The sequence below is a fragment of the Pithys albifrons genome, chromosome 3 (genome assembly GCF_047495875.1).
Source record: "Pithys albifrons albifrons isolate INPA30051 chromosome 3, PitAlb_v1, whole genome shotgun sequence".
Classification (NCBI taxonomy): Eukaryota; Metazoa; Chordata; class Aves; order Passeriformes; family Thamnophilidae; genus Pithys; species Pithys albifrons.
In genome coordinates, this window is record NC_092460.1 from 76,446,234 (window position 1) to 76,463,720 (window position 17,487).

The 17,487-nt window shown below is 35.3% G+C and overlaps 1 protein-coding gene across 2 annotated transcripts in view; it reads right to left on the reverse strand.

Moving 5' to 3' along the window:
* Positions 1–964: 964 nt before the first annotated feature.
* Positions 965–17,487, reverse strand: part of TFEC (transcription factor EC) — a 90,494-nt gene continuing 73,971 nt past the window's right edge. For both annotated transcript variants that reach the window (XM_071552442.1, XM_071552443.1), the window contains 3 exons: positions 14,577–14,652; positions 6,321–6,468; positions 965–5,409 (listed from right to left, as the gene is read on the reverse strand). In XM_071552442.1, the coding sequence (XP_071408543.1) occupies positions 5,029–5,409; positions 6,321–6,468; positions 14,577–14,652 (605 nt within the window). In that variant the 3' untranslated portion in view covers positions 965–5,028. The remainder of the gene's footprint in view (positions 5,410–6,320; positions 6,469–14,576; positions 14,653–17,487) is intronic.

Consider the following 17,487-nt stretch of genomic DNA (forward strand, 5'->3'; position numbering starts at 1 on the left):
TTAGGCTTTTGATCTGATTATTATCACAACTCCATACATTTTTCTCTAATCTTCCATTGGTTGTCAGCACAAACGATACTGACATTAAATCTGTTTGTCTGTCAATTGCAAACATCACTACTTTTATTCAAGCAGTATATCACAAAGGACTTTTCTAATCTCTGAAATAACTTTTGATTTTATTTTCTGATGCTGTTTATTTAATCATTAAGTGTCTGAGTCTGCAACAGGCTGAGCACTGCCTTTCTACAAAGCAATCTGAGGGCTCTCAGACCCTCATAAATGAACTGATTACCTTTTATGGTCAAAACCAAAGTACATAATAAATATGTAAAAAAAGCAAAGCTACTTTCCATAGACAATCAATGAACTTTAAATAATATTTATAATAATATTCATTTTTAGTACTGTTAGGGGTGTCTTAATGATTTGTCAAAATAAAGAGCCTGGAGAAATCTTTATTATAAATAGAATGTTGATCTGATGTATATACAAATAATGGGCACTATTTTACATGAAACAATGAACTGTTACAAAACTGTAGTTGAAATGCATGTTACTACGCAACAACTTTTACATCATTTCATGCAGAGAAAGCACCAAATGTCTTCTGAAGAATGCAGCACTCTTGATACTAGGAATTCAAAATGATATCTGAATCCTTACTAACTTCATTACATAAAATATCTTTGAGTGCCAAGTGCTACCTAATTATCAGCTTTAAAAAATGTTTTACATCTCAAAATACAATATTCTGTTTATCCTGGATTGTCTGGGGAACATCTAGTACATTAAAAGGTTTTTGTAGAGCTTCTTAGTGATTTAACTGATATCATCATGCCTGCTAGCAATTTTGCAACATTCTGAAAACACTTTCCATAAATCAAAGCCATAGCAGCAGGAATAAGCAGATGGCAGGAGACCATATTAAAGAATGTATCAATTATTTTTATTAATGGGACGCTACTGGATCATGATGTGTCATAATCGCCTAAATGTTTAGCAGTTGTGAAGTGTTTTGTCTGTTAGGTATCTCAGATGTTCTTAGTGGATGTTACTTATACTGTCTTGTGGCACCATTTTTTGAGGGTCTGGACAGTGAAGTTTCATAACGGACATATAAAGAGATGTTTTAATTTCAGTCCTTTAATTACAATCATATAATAAACATAAAATATCAGCATATATAAAATGTAATTGTAAAAAGGTTGCATGTACAGTGCATTATAAACTACATTCTGTCTGCATACAATGACTTAGAAAACAAGATACTATATGGTTAACAATGAAAAATGGCAATTATTATAAAAATATTCTACAGTCTCATCATAGTAATACAAATTCCTTTACTTATCTAAGAGACTTAACATAATTTTAAATTACAATAATTTTACATTCTCCATTCATATATACAGTCCTATTGTCAAAATGTACTATAATAGCAATGCTCTTATTAAGATTAAGTGAATTATATTTAGTTCTTTTACTATATAAAGCAACTGTGTTCTTGTTTGTTAAAATTGTTTGCACTTACTGTAGCTTTTCACTGAATCCATGCTATGAACAATGAAATAATTTAGTTGCTGTTCTTAGTATAGATCTAAATCCATGTCATGAATTAAACAGGATGTTAATATTTCAACTCCCTTTCCTTTTGTGTAATTATCAGTCTGCTGCTTTGTGTATTCTGTAAGAATATGTCCACCAGTTTTGAACAGCTGCTGCTGAAAACAAGCACGAACTCCTCATTTAATACATCTTGACAAAAATAGCCAGTTTTCCTACCCCCTGCCCAGCTGGAGGTCAAGCTCTATAGACTAAATTCTTTTCTAGACCCAGAACCATGGACTTATTAGGCATCTATTTCACGAGATTTCACTAAACAGATCTCTGTAGGAAATAGCTATAAAGTGTATTTCACTTGCACCATGCTTCAGCCCAATAATACTTGCATGGACAGCAAAGAAATTCTGCCTGACGAAGAATGTCAGGATTTGACCCTGTAGCCATGAAATCCCTTTCCTGTGTGCAAGCTGGTAGGAATGCACTCATATCTGCCCTAGCAGTTCTCTCAGCTTCACAGCAGCATCACTGTACCTGGAGTGGGAGAGGGAGTGCTTACTCCAGAAAGTCTGGGATGTGGCTGCCAGAACACACATCCCCTAAATATTTTCAGCATCACCTATTAATCCCCAGAATGTCCTAGATTAGTTTTGTTCCCTATACCACCATTTAATTTCAAGGGTGAAGCTGTAAACAAGGCTATAGTCATTAGCAAAATACTAATTATGATGACTTTCTACTAGAAAAAAATAAAATTTCGGTGAAACACCACTGCCATAATAAACATTAATGCATTTAGTGTTTTTGGCAAGAGGGCTGGGGATTTTGTGTGAAGAAAGACAACTTGAATATGTTAAATGATAGATGAAATACAGTATATTGCAAAAAGAGGATTCACTATCTTGTGTCAAGTTTCTCATGCGAGAAGAGGGAGAATAATTCTGGTGCTTTAAACTGAAGCAATTGTCAGAAGAATGAAAATCAACTTTAAAAAATTTAATGGATGCACTATAATGTTTTTTTTAGAACAGTGCTTATAAAAGTGATGAAATTCAGGATGTTATTTAAAGTTAATATAGTTCAGAAGTATGGTCTAACTCACATGTAAAAGTTCAATGGGAAAATCATGTAATACATTCATATTTAATTTCTTTTTCTCCATTATGAGCAATCCACACTGGTGTATTTAAAACTAATGTAGTAGAAACTGCAGTACAAGGACAAATGGCATTTGATAATAACCAAATATCCCTTCCTTTCATCAGCTGAAGTGGACAATACTCATACTACACTAGACATAATATGCACCTAAATGTTACTTTTAATTCATCATGTTTGTATTCGGGTGTCAATATTAGGTAGTCTTTGAGAAAACTATGACAAAGTAGTTCCAGTTTTAATTCATCTAATTTATAGAAGCACTCCAATTAAAATGGTTTTCCACTTATCTTTGGGGAATATTCATCTGTCTCTTGCAGTCCTTTCCTACATACTGCAAAACCAAAAAACAAACAAGTCACAAAAAAACCTCTCCCTTACCCAAGCAAAAAACCCTCCCAAATCAACTAAATAAAAAATAAATTACCAGAACCCTGTTTTTTGTTTGTTTTAACCATGAAGTGGGAGCATATTGTAGCCACTTCTAATTGTCAGGTCCATGCATATAGACCAGCTTACATCCAAGTAGTTTGATGAACTCATAGAAAACCTTGAGTTTTCTAAAAACATAAATATTCTTGTGAAATAAGACACTCCATCATCTTTCATAGCCATCTGGATGCTATTTATTATCCATATGCTACTTTTCCATTTATGAAACTATCATGACACTATCTGGGTTGGTCAGAAATGTACTGTGGCATGGGAGGAACACAAGCTTCACAAGGACTGTGAGGAAAAACCAGGTAGCTGTAACAGAATAGTAAGAAAAAATGGCTCTTTTTTTTTAATAATATGTTTTAAAACATTTTAAACATTCATACAAATGGAAATCTATTTTAATATTTTCTTACTATTTCCAAAACTGTGACTCTTCTGGGGTGTAAGGCAGGCTCAGTGACAGCAAAATTAATAAACACTTTCAAAACATATTTTGAATCATTAGAGAACTCCTTAACGTGATCATTTGGCTTTGGTTGAGGAAGAGCTATGAAGAACCTGTGCCTGTTTGTTTTCCCATGTATTAATGGTACAATTAGAATGATTACACCTTATGTCTTCCGGGAGCATACATCACTCTCCAGAATTTTACTATATATAGAAGTGATATGCCTTCTGCCTGCCCTTTAGCTGACAAGTCTTTACTGAGTCATCAAGGCACATTTTCTGAATGCCCTCTCCTAGCAAGCTAGTTATGAGAGGTAGTACATCAGATCAATGTTTCTGAATATCCCCTTTAGTTTGAAAACTCTTCCTTTTCAGCTTTTCTGTAGTTAATCTAAAGCCGAATTTGAAATTAAATTCTCATTGTTTCAAGTGTATGTAATAGGAATCTTGTCATTTCCCTCTGCTTCCCTTTGGTAAAACTTCATTGTGCTGCCAAAGGACACTGAAAGCATCATCCAAAATCACCAGGTTGTGTCTCTGAATTCCAATCTCTTCCACTTAAAAAAGCACACAGTTTGAATATTCTTGAAATAAGCAGCTGACATAGCACTGTTAATGGTAGTTTTAAATTGTGCTAATTGTAACACTGAGTGTCTGTGCTGTCTTGTATATCCATACAGTCTTTCTGCATCAATGCCATATCTTTTTCTGTGTAAGTTCACTTGAGTCTCTGTCACTATGTTAGTTTCCATTTTTCTTTTTCATTAAAATATATGTTAAGACTGTTCTTTTTCTGCAAAGGAAATTTAAAAAACCTAATGGCATTCCATGGAAAGCTTAATGGATTTTCTCCTTTTAAAGAGAAGCCTACACAGTTTAAACTTCATGCTTACTTTACTTGTATGAAAGTATTACTACCTGTTTTTTCAGATTTTAAAATCTGTAACATCTCTACAGTGCCCAGTTTAAATAGTTCTCTGTTGCTTCACGTTTCATAGATTTTTTAGTTATATAAAATAAAGAAATGAGCAAATTACTAAAACTTATGTTTGTAGCAGGGACAAGTGTGAGCAGATTGAAAAGAATTCAAATACACTTTTGTAACATGGATATTCCTTTTATGGTAACCACTTTCATATTACTGGGAAAGTCATGGAATGATAGTAGACATATTCCCAGTGAAGAAAAATTTGTGCAAAAGTCAGCTGTGAACGGAGGGTGAATTTGGGGTACAGTGATATGAGTTCATGTCCATCTCATTTTCCTGTGAAGTAAGGGCTGATTTAAACCTTTGTCATGTAGAAACTGATCTTCACAGTGTCTCTCCTTATAAGTATTTAAAGTAAGAACAGACAATGTGCTTATGTTCAACTCAGTCTTTTAGCAAGTGATTTATAAAGTATGAGAATCTTTCTGCTTTTACAAGTCATCTCCATCATCTGTGCTAAAGCTGCTTCTCCTGCTGCTCTCTTTTGATGCAGCTGGGGACGTGGAGGACAAGAGTGGATCTGTTCCAAATGGTGACACAGTGTCATCCAATAAAATTTCCTCTAGCCGTTGTTCTTCTTTTAAAGCTGCACTGAAGGACAAATCAGTGAAGTGTGAAAGTGGATCAGAAAAGGCTGTAGATCCATTGCAAATATCCGAATTTTGTCCATGTGCCAAAGGCATTTGTTGAGAGTAGTCTACAGAGCTCTCCTCTGTATAAGACTGTTGTTTGATGACATGTGCAGCTAAATCAACAGTACTGAGTGAAGACATGACTGGAAGGCCATGTGCACGTGCCTGGATCTCCAGTTCCTAACATTTCAAACAAAAACAATTAGACAACTCTAAAAGACAAAACAGTCTTTTCAGAACTATTGCAGTAAGTATAGGAATCATTCATGCAAATGAATTATACTTGTGGTCCAGTTGTGAGATTAAATTATAAAACATGAAATTGTTCATCTATGAAAATTTGCCACTCAAGTGTTTTTATCTCCCCTTCTGTCTTTAAGCAACTATTCTACAGGAACACAGCAGGTAGGACAGCCTCTCTAAACCCATTGAATACTGAATCCAATGAAAGTGGCAGAAAAATGTTGCAACTTGAGAGCTTGTTATCCACCACTATCCAGAGAAACAGCAGTCTTTACTTGATGATGCCTACAATATATAGATATATGAGTAAATCAACATATGCAAGATTATTGATTTTGTGCCTGTCTGTCTGTCTATCTATCTATCATCTATCTATATTTTCATATGTGTGTGTCTATAATAGAATCTTGCCTTTCAAAAGCCATGAAGAGCTGTATTCTTTTTATATCTCTTTGTGTCAAAAGCAGATATAACATGACACACTATAACCAAGGAATTTTAATGTGTGAAATAGTTAGAAAGGGAAAATGAAAATACTGAACAGAATTTTGTGTCCAGTATTGATTTCTGGCTGCAGGAATATACTTTTTTCCTTATCTTTTTGTCTTTCTCTGGCTTTAACACATACATACTGAAACTGTTTTGCAAATACTTTATAAACTTTCCATTAATTCCTTTCTGTAGCATACAATTATCAAAGTATCCCCTATAAACACAGAAATAAATAGGGAAAGCAAATTCATTTTTAATAAATGTCATTTGGGGGAAAATTACATAGATTAATAACATTTGATGAAGGATAAGTACTAAGAAAGCTTTGTAGTTCATAGCAACACTCTTCTACAAACCTGAATTCTGAGTAGCAGTCTTCTGTTAGCATGCTCTAATTTCTTCTGCCTGTGTTCTAATTCTCTGGCTCTCTGTTGTTCTTTTTGTAGCCACTTGATGTACTCCACTGATGCTTTTAAAATAGTCCCTTTGTTCCAGCGCATATCACTGCAGAATGTAGAGATAACCTTTTCACAATTGTGCATGTCAGCAGAATTCATAAGAACTTACAAAATCTTTTACATTAATATGAAATAATGATTTACATGACTATTATTCACTCTTAGATATTATTGCTTCTGAATGGAAATTTTAATAGAATAGTTAAGAAGCCCTTATATAGTAAAATTAATCCCAGAATGAAAATAAGTGTCAAAAGAAAGTAATAAAGTGACTTTTTGTGGGAGAGCTAAATGCAATATCATGATTCTACCATTACAGTTTTTATATTTTTAGTGAAAATTGCTTTTATTATTAACTCTAAGATTAAAATCTATGTGCGGTATTTCTGCATTAATGAACTAGGAAATATACTTAAGCCTAAATTTTTAAAGATCATTTTGAATATACTACTTCTTTTACCTGACTTACTAATGAGGTTGCTTTTATGCTGGTAGAGAAAAAAAGTTATCTGTGCTGAATGCCACTCCTCATTGATGATAGACTAGAAAAATCACACTTTAGTAACCATAATGACTGGGAATGAAAAAAATCATGTTAAAAAATCTTGAAACAATATAAAATCCAAATTAAAATACACAGCTACATGCAGACCCTAACTCAAAATAAAAGTCTTGCAAAAAAATTAGATTAAACCTCCCATCATTCAGGAAATCATGGTTTAACTTCCAGTTTACAAGCAGACTTGCTAGCTACAAAACACTTGTTCAAATCCATCTGTTCAAGGATTTTGATGTACCCATTTGTCAATTTTTCATCTATTCCTTTAAGTAAGGTCTTGGAGACCTTGGAACAGGAATGAAATTTGTTGAAAATGTTTAATTTCTAAGACATTTCAGTATTTTATGATACAGGATGGGTCTGCTGCATTAAATACACAGATATACAGATTTATCTAAACTATCCACTTCACTGCAAGACTGCTTAGGCTGAGCAGAAGGCTGGCCAAGGTTCTGGTCCTATAAAACAACTCTGTAAAGGAAAAGCCATTTATGCAACTAAGAATATGATGTTAGGAGAGACAAGTACTTTTCTAATACCTATAATACCATGTATTTCCACACTGGAATTTATGAAGTCAAGAAGAAACATAAATTATACTCCAGTTTAACATCACTTTCCCTTATTCATAGACTCATAGAATCATAGAATATGCTGAGTTGGAAGGGATCCATTGGGATCATTGAGTCCAGCTCCAGGCTTTGCACAGGACACCCCAAGAATCACACCATGTGCCTGAAAGCATTGTCCAAATGCTTCTTGAACTCTGCTGGGCGTGATGCTAGACCACTTCCCTGGGTTCTTGCCCTTGTGCTTCCTCTTGTGAGAACATTGAAGACTGCAATGAGGTCTCCCCTCATTCTCCTCTTCTCCAAGATGAACAAACCAAGTGATTGCATAAGGCTTCCCCACCAGCCCCTTCACCATCTCTTGGGCCCTCCTTTGAACATTCTTTAATAGCTTAATCTTTGGGGTTTTTTTTTTCTATTGTCCTAGGTAGTTTCAGTTAATGAGACTTGCCCTTACTCTTGTGCTCACCTGTGGTGAATAAAATTATTGCAGATGTGTTTGTGCTTCACATTCAGCATCTCAGAGTAAGTGCCTAAGTAATCTTGCACTCCTATCCCAAGGCTAGGGACCCTTACAGACTTTGGCCAATGCAGTTGTTTTTCTACTAAATATATAGGGCAAAAGCCAGGCAAGTACAGGATTTAGGGACCCAGGCCAGCCAACCATTCCTGATGCACTCTACTAGGGATAAAACCTTACAGAGCTGATAGCTTTAAGGCCCTCTCAAGAATACACAGAATTATTTGTGATAAAGCATTGCAGTGTTTAACCATATTGTAGAATTCAGACAATTTGCTAGAGATTTGGGAGAAACCTATTTTTGATCCAAGAGTGCTCAAACTCACGTCTGCTCTCTCTGAGCAGCACACAAACTGTAGGGCTGCAACATATGGATCTCCCCTCATCTCAGTGATGCATGCCAGGAATGCACAGCTTTCAGGATTAGAAAGTGAGGAGGTCAGAGAGAAAATAATTATTGTCTCAGACCCTTCTGTCTGCAAAGCCAAAATGTCAGAGGCTGTTCACTGAAGTGGGTGTGTACTCTTATTTAGACATTCCCTGGTCAAAAAAGCTAAAGCAGAGATAGGATTGGGAGCCGAGAACAGAACATGTCTCCCTCATGATGGCTGAATCATCTCTTGGCAATTCCTCTGCCCCCTCCTTCCTCTCCCTGAATTTCTTGTCCAGGTGGGAGGACAAAATATTTCCCTGTCAGCATCCGATGGGCTCCCTCCTAGAAGAGGACTTTCTTCTCCCTTGTGGTTTACCTATATTCAAACTGTAAAGGTTAAGGAAGATTTTAGTATGCATAATGCATATTTCCTGGACAAATTTTTGACTGCCATCACCAACTCATGGAAACTTTGAAAAGCACTAAAAGAATAAGAATTCCTGTAGTATATACTCTGGAGAAATACAATCTGCCTAAGAAAGGGGGTTTGGCTTCTAGAAAGTCATAAAGACGAAACTAAGCCAGTTTTGGACTGATGGTCTGAACCTAAAGATATATAGCCCTATGAAATTAGGAACAAATCCACAGCTGGCAAAATGAAAATAATTAAAGAAATATAGCAGCATGACAAAAATATTAACACATTTTTTCACAACAATTTCATGTCAGTTATAAAATTTTATGAATTCAAAATCAAATTCAGACAAAAATTTTTTTGTTTGATTTTGCTGATTGACAAATAAATAAGTCATGTATTCATGACTGTATTTGGAATATTTTTGTGATTAAATTTATTAATGTTACACATAATTGACAATCTTTGTGACAATCCTTACTTTTAGTTCATAATACTTTGATAGTTTGAGTTTTTATTTCTGTGGTAATGATATTTTTTGTCATAGCTTGAAATAAATTTTCACTGGAAGACCAATTCCTGGATTCAAACTGCCAGAGAGATGGATCTGGTCAGCTTCTGCATGAGATACATATCTCTTGTGGTAATATTTACAGATCTAAGAGACAAAACTATCATAGAGATCTATGATGAAATTGCAATAATTATTATTATCATTTAAGAGACTATTACTTAACCTGTGTATGTGTCTGTGCATATGCATGTACTCCACATATCTTCTACACCTCTTCTCATATATACATCTACTGGTTGGTGTCTTATTAAATGAGGAGTATTGAAGTTAAATCTTCCAATGTCTGAAGGCCATGCAGCAAAGGATCAGCTGGTGACCTTAGAAGTGAACATGTATTTCACTTTGTGTCTCTCTGTACCAGGATCTAAAGAAAATACTGCAGGTATCTGCGCTGACTCTGCCTTGCAAGCACTCTTCATCCATTCTAGCCCAGAGCACCACAGCAGTCACAGGACAGTGCTATGGAGAAACAGAGCCTCTGTGCAGATGTGCAGGGCTGGAAGAGTAGCAATAGAACTAGTGATGATAAAGGCAAATGAGGCAATAGTACAGGTGAGGTTCCTGGATAGCAATAGTCTACAATGCATCTAGCAGGCAGGCAAGCAGATTCATCTATGATGGAAAGTAAAAACAAGTCAGCATTTTAAAATGGATTAACTTAAAGTACAAACTGTGAAAGAAGAATTTAGAAATTTCCTGATCAGTTATTGTGTTTCTGTTATCTTAAAGCAATGAATTCTAAATTGGGTGAAAATAAAGAAAGCTATCTGCAAAATTATAAAGGCAGCACTAGGAAATTGTGGTTTTTGCTTTTTAGGAATTTATATATTATGCTTATATATAGTAGAGATAAAAATTGAAATGAAAAGGATTACAAACACATTTGAGAACCTTTAAAATCTGAGCAATCGCTGGCAATTGTTTCTCATTTAATTGCAAACTATAACAACAAAAAAACACTTGCATTCTGAATTGTTTTGAATTCACAAAGTTAGATATAGACCTATTGATCTTTGGAGATTGCAGGATTTTTTTTTTCATTTTACTCTTTGTCTATGAATTCCTTTCTTGGAGTTGGTTGCTTTTGTTTTGAGGGGGTTTTGGGGGAGGGGGCTATGTTGAGTTTGGGGGCTTTTGTGTGGGGTTTTTATTTGTTGTTGTTTTGTTTTGCTCTTGTTTTTCTTAGTCTTCATTTTTACTGAATGCATGTAATGTTGCATCCTATAAATATTAAAACACATGGGAAATTCTACATGTGAACCACGTTATTTGAGAGCAGTAAGACGTTTTGTAAATCTGGTCATCAGCAATGGCTTCTGCAAAGGAAGATTTCGTTTTAGTCTCTGTGTGTGCACATTGTACAATAATTTGAAATTTTTAGCAAGCTACACATGAGTTAGTGAGTTTAATTAACAGAAGTCTACCACACTTCAGAAGATTTGCATGGAAAAGTAAAAAAAAAAGTACCCCCCCCCCTTTTTATTGTCTCAAAACCCTGGATCCTCCTATCTTTAAGATCTGAATCTCTCTCAAAAACTCAAATGACCAAAATTGTACATGTAGCTCCCATCTAGAAGAGTTTCCTATTTTGGAGAAACTAAACATAGACAAGGGACTGATCTTCAGCGCATTACCATTAATTTAACTTTGTTAAGTCAAAGGAGCTTCACTTGTTTACATAAATTGAACTCCTGTAGGAAGGACAAGAGCATCTGGTCATCTAAGACTAGAACTAATTAACAAAAACAGCTTTTGGGAGAGTGTGACAGTCACAGGGTTTGCCAGACACAGGACAGTTAGTAATAACAAATGCATTTGCAAAGTTGAAACTATGTTTGCAGATAATTTCTTTCCTTGTTTCTGAGAATTTAACTGTAAACTATACTTGCTCAAAGAAAATCTTTGAAAGACTTTGTACTTGTTTTAATGACTTGCACAATTGCAAAGTGTATTCTGAAAGAGTCAGCAAGTTTCCACTTTGTAATAGCGTGAGCATACAAGAAATGTAGCTGTGCTGGCTGCTGGAGCACACAGAGAGAGAGAGGTCAGGCTCAGGCAGATGCAGAGAGCAGAGTGAGAGCAAACCACTGCTTCTGCCCAAATCCTCAGTGGTTCTCTTAATATCCCAGTGCTATAAAATGACTAGAATTCTTGAAGGGGGCTTTTTATTCTCTGGCTTTCTGACAATTCAAGTCTAGCTGCCATCAAACTGGTCTTGTGTAGGCATTTCCAGATCCCATCACAGTGTGAAGTCCTGTTAACCACCTGAAAGGTGGATTCTGAAAGGCTGAACACAAATGGAAAGGTGTGTATAATTAGAGGAGCATTTTATGCATTTTTCAGCAAAATATTACTGAGTATTTCTGGCATTTTTAGAACTCTATTTCTGAATTATTCTGTATAACTCATTTGCATTTCTGAATCATCTAGCACTTCAATATCTAAGCACTGAAGATTAAACAAAAGAGTCAAAGTTCTTTGTAACTTATACTTATCTCCATTTTCTAATGCTGATGAAGTGAACTTAAAACACCCATTTATTTAAGCAATGTAATCCCCACTTTTTATCATTAAATTAAAAAGAAAAAAAAAAGGTGAAAAGAATAGGGGTTTAAGCCAGTCAAAAGAAAGTCCCTGTGGAAGCTCTGCAGGAGCCAAACAAGTTCACTATATAACTAACAAAACAAAAGTGAAATAAAACCCCCACACAGCACTTCTAAGAAATATAAATCATAAAAGGTTTCCAAATGGCATAAAAAATGTCCTTTTCTATTCCTGAGTCTGAATGTAATCTTCTTGAAGCAAGCCATCTGGGACAGGCATGCTAACCAGAATGGCTTAGTTATAGTAGTATTTGCTCTTCAATGCAAAGGCTGATTTTCCTCACTGTCATTAGTCTAAGCATCAGTAAGGTTTCTCCTTGTACAGATAAGGTTCCACTATAAGAAGAATCTTCTAAAGTCAGTCTAAGAGATGAAAATGCTATATGTGATAAAGTGTTGCAGATAAAGTATTGTTAGACATGATAAAACTCTTTCTTTCAAAGAAGAGGGGGCATATTTGGGGCACAGTAACATATTATGAAGGAAAAAAGTGAGAACTGAAAGAGAGGGTAAGGACACTGAGTTATGATTTGGCAACACCAGACCATACCAAAAGGAAATAACAATAACTTTGATTTGCTTAGCCAACAAAACAACATGGTCAAATTAGTATATTTCCACCTAAAAATACAAATACAAAAAATAAAGTGTTTACACTTCTTTAATTCATCCTGATAAGCTACAGCAGATATGTTGCAACCTAGTGTTTCAAAGGCCCTGCACATTTTGATGCCTTTTTTTTCCTAACACCAACTTGAAAGCTTTTAAATAGATTTCCTTTCAAAAGGAGTACTGATTAACAGCCTTTTGAAGACAGCAGTCTTCAGAATGTGAGATATCTAAGTTTTCCTTGTGCTTTTGTACACATAAATCACTCTGGGTCTGTCACACTCCTGAACTCAGTCATGGGTTTGCAGACTAAAACTAGATAAGGCAATGACTTCAGGATCTTTACCTAAAACTTTTTCATCTGACAATACCGCCACAATCTATAGGTAAAGTCCACCATCCACTTACTGGAGCAAAACTGCAGGTCCAGATAATGAATTTTAAGAACAGCTTAATTAATTGCTCTTGGTATTAATGTTTTGATTAAGTTCATAAACTATACCTGAATCCAGACCAAAACATGTAGCTGAAACACCTCTGCAGGCAATCAAAAATCGCAACTGGAATTTGTACCTCATGCTCATTTCTAATTGCAGTGTAACTGGCTTCTATTATTGCTTTATAGCTGCAAACCAACAGTGCCATCCACTGTTTTTCAGAGAAATCTTTCAATTATTTGCCCAAATGGTGTTGAATACTGAAAGATGGATCAGCAAAATTGAAACACTTCTACCGGTCTCTGCTTGCAATAGATTACATGGCCCAAACTTTATTTAGGTATTTAAAGCTAATTTTATTTTAACTCAGCTGTAACACCTAATTCTATATTAATAACAAAAACATGCACATTTATCTAATCTTGGATGGATGCTATAGAAGGAGCTGAGTTGGTGAGTTGTCTAAAATGGATGCAAACTTTCCCACTGGCGATTTCACTCCTAGTGAAGACAATCTTGCACTTAGGTAAGCCTTACATGAGTCTTACGCAATTTTATATTGTTGCAGAAATCCTTAATATAATCAAAAGTTTCTTAGTCCTGAGGGGGAAAAAAGCTGAAATATCAATAATTGTTCTCATCTGAAGTATCATGCAGGTCTGTATTGACATGTAAATGATAAAGACAAAACCTGTATTATCACTTTTATGGAAGTCACAATCATGCTAATTCATGGTCTTAAGTCTTCCCTGAGTGACATGAGAAATTTAAGGCTAAAGTTCAGCATTAAATATCCCACTGAATTGTTATTGCTAATCCTGCAGTGGCCTTTCCTACAAGGCAGGTTTTCTCATACTGATTACAAATATAAGCTTTAAGGGAATGCTGATATTTCAAGCAATATGCATGTTGTTTTACTGTAAGTACATGCATTAGTATAAAATATTATAATATTATAGCAGTTATATCAATTATTACTTTTATCCTTGAATTTAAGAACTGGTGTTTTCCCTGCACCGAGTGGAGGACGTTTGAAAAATGCTCAGGCTACAGTCTCCTATACTGATTTTTTTCCTTAGTTAAAGAGCAGTGACAACGTGAATTTTGTGTTATCCCACTAGAGGGCCACGGGCAAGGGCTGAAAGCATCACTCCCTTCTCTAAAGACACCACACAAATGTATCCAGGGAGAGATCTTTCAATTTTTTTCCTTATTTTTAGTTTTATTTGGGGTTTGTTTGTTTGTTTGATTCTCCTTGATGTGGCTGTCTCTCTTAAACACCATGGAATTCCTTTCATTTTATTATCCTTTTACAATTTTTCCAGCAGGCACCAAAAGTCAAAGGTTTGATACTTTAACAGCCTGATATGAGCCAGTGACCTGGCATGGAAGATTTTGTATCCCATTACTCAATCCTATAGCCAGTATATACAACTGTCTTTTTTTCCTGTATTTAAACTATAAACATTATTATAGGAAAGACTGTTGAACTCACGGATCATTAGACTTGGGGATGAGTGTGCCAAGCTCCTTGATTCGGTAATTAATATTATACCTTCTTCTTCGCTCAACTGTTAAAAAGAAAGAGTTACTATTTTTATAGTGAAATATTCTTGGAGAAATTCAACATAAAACATTTCAATTAGTTATAAGCAAGTCAGTCAATGCACAGAAAATTTATTCCTCAAATAGCACTCCCAACATGATCTCCTACCTGTCTCTGACTTACTCTCAAACACCATGATAAGTACGATTGGTATCTTACCTTACCTATAGGGGTTTTTTCCTACATTTACCACTAGACTTCTAGAGAATTAAATAGTCACATATTGTCTAAATGTGAGTTAACACTTCTTTTTCCTAATGCTTTTGTAGCCTTTTGCCACCATGCTCACCAGAGCAGGGATTTCAACTTAGCAGAGTTTTGTTGGTGACTTCAACAGGGACACAAGACAACTCATCCAGCAATTAATAGTTTGGCAGAACTCGTGTTACAGATCACAGGTAACAGCTTCACTTTCCCTTATTTACAGTTATCAGCATTTCAAACCACAGAGGACATAACGGCAATCATATCCCCTAACTGAAACAGAGAAAGATTGTGTCCCAGAAATACTTCCTTCCCAGCACACCTGTTTCTTTGGTTATGGATAGACCAAGCAAGTTTACAGTAACTTTTAAAATGCAGAGAAAATTTTAAAAAGCATGGTTTAAACAATAAAAGTATATTTTGGATTTAAATTTATGCCAGTCCTAAGAAAAGCTATGTAGGGTATCTTCATTTATTTTACAGTTTAGTTAGAAAGGGAAAAACAGAAGATAAGGTTCTTAAAATTAGTTCCCCTTCTCTGTGCTCTCAGGTCACTATACCAGGATTGTACTGGTATCCAGGTTGGAGTATGAGACCCTTCAGAAACTCAACATTTTCTAAAGTATAGGTCCAAAGTATATTCAGTAAGAATATAGTCAGGGACCAGCAGTCTCTACTGATGTTCTGCTGGTGTAACACATATTTTTGTCCACTCCCTCCTCTTTGTACTTTAACTCGATCCAAATCTCACGGAATGAGCAGGATTCAGCTCTGGTTCATCACTAACATCTCACTGAGCTGTTTCCTTCCATCCTTTGCATCTTGGAAGACCTTACCTTGGGCTCAATATACTAATGTCACTGTATTTTGTCAGACCAGCCCTGGCCAGCCTAGAACATGGGCAGAATAGATACATGCTCCATGGTTCACTTGAAATCTAATGTCCTAATTTTGAATATAAATACAAAAAGTCCAGTAAAGCCAAATTTTAAGTGCTCAGCCAAGGGCCTTCTGGTGGGTCTTTCAAGGCTGACTTCAGTCTTCTCATAGTCATACAAGCATAGATCATTTTTAGATCTTTACTTCATCCAGTACATAAAGTGTATTCTTCTGTCTGTGTGAGGCTCTTTGGTTTGCGCAGCAGTCAGTTATTTCCTCCCTAGCTAATCTCAGCTCTGGGAACTTCCTGTGTGTTATTATTTATTCTAATGAAGTGCTCTACCTTGGTGTGATGTATTATCTTGTCTTGATCTCTCTAGAAACAGGAATTTCACGCAACAAATTAAAGCATCTCAGGTTTTGTAGTCATTATACACACGTGCAGGAGACAGGTTTATAATCCTCTTGAGAGTACCGCTAAGCTAACCCTTGGATCCCATTGACATGAACGTGCTGAATCTTGTAGGAGAGTACAGTGTAAAAAGCACAGAGCAACTGAAATATTAAAAATATATATTTCAGTTCTGTTGGCAAAATAATAGCAGGGTAAACAGAGTTAAGGATATACTTTAGCTATACAGTCCTATGACATAGTAGCTGCTGTTCATTTAATATTTACAGTGTGGAAAACTCTTCAAGATACTCATCAAAAAGTAGTCAATTGAACATTGTCTATAAAACAAGGCAAAGAAAACATTATGTTTACAAGTGGACACCTACAGAACTCTTTATATTTTATTCTTTTTGATTTTTTCCTAAAAAGAAACTTACAGTGGTTGTGCCAATGAGTTGGAGAGAAATTTTGAAACTTGGAAACTTTTTAATAGAGTATTCCTGATATATGTCTGTTACTGTTCCAGTGAGATCCTGAGTTATCAAAAATATTTCAAGTATTAGAATTATACCTAAACTAAACCAGAAAATTATTTTTCAAACTACATGGACAGGATGATGATAAAACACTCTTTACTTCAAAGAAAAAAAAAAAACACTAAACATTTAATAACGGTTAAAGGTTTAAACTCTTGTTATGTGAAGTGGTTCCATTTCCTAAATCTAAATCCCTTTTCACTGTTTCATTAAGCATATAACCTTTCAACAGGAAACTGTTTCTTGTTCCTTTTTTCCTCCTTGGTATGAGAATGTGCAAGAACATTTCTTTAAAATATGGACCTTAAGTCAACCTGAAAGTTAAATGTTTGTATAGTTCTGACCAGGTTCTACAAACTGATTTTTCAGACCATGTCTAAGAAATCTGGTCCTCATAAAAGACTAAATGACACTAATAAAGCTTTTATATGCAATGCATTATTATGTCCAAGCCATCAGATAGTAGAGTTATCTCCAGAGAGACTTTGAGCTCTGAAGTGTACACCTGGAATCAAACCAAAATAGATGCTGCCTGTCTGCAATGCTGTCATCATGGCATACTGCCTTCAGCTCAGTTCTCAGTGGTGAGGGAAAGTTCTCAGACATTTCTTCTGTGATTAGGAAGGATGATTTCAGAGCCAAAATAAACAATTGAGGCAATGGTAAGACCTGGTAGCCCTAATGTATACATGACCCTGTCTTTCCCCTTGTAGTTTGAGACAACTCCTACTTGCCACATTTCCTAGCTCAGCAAAATCTCCCCATTCCTGCCGAAACAAGACATACA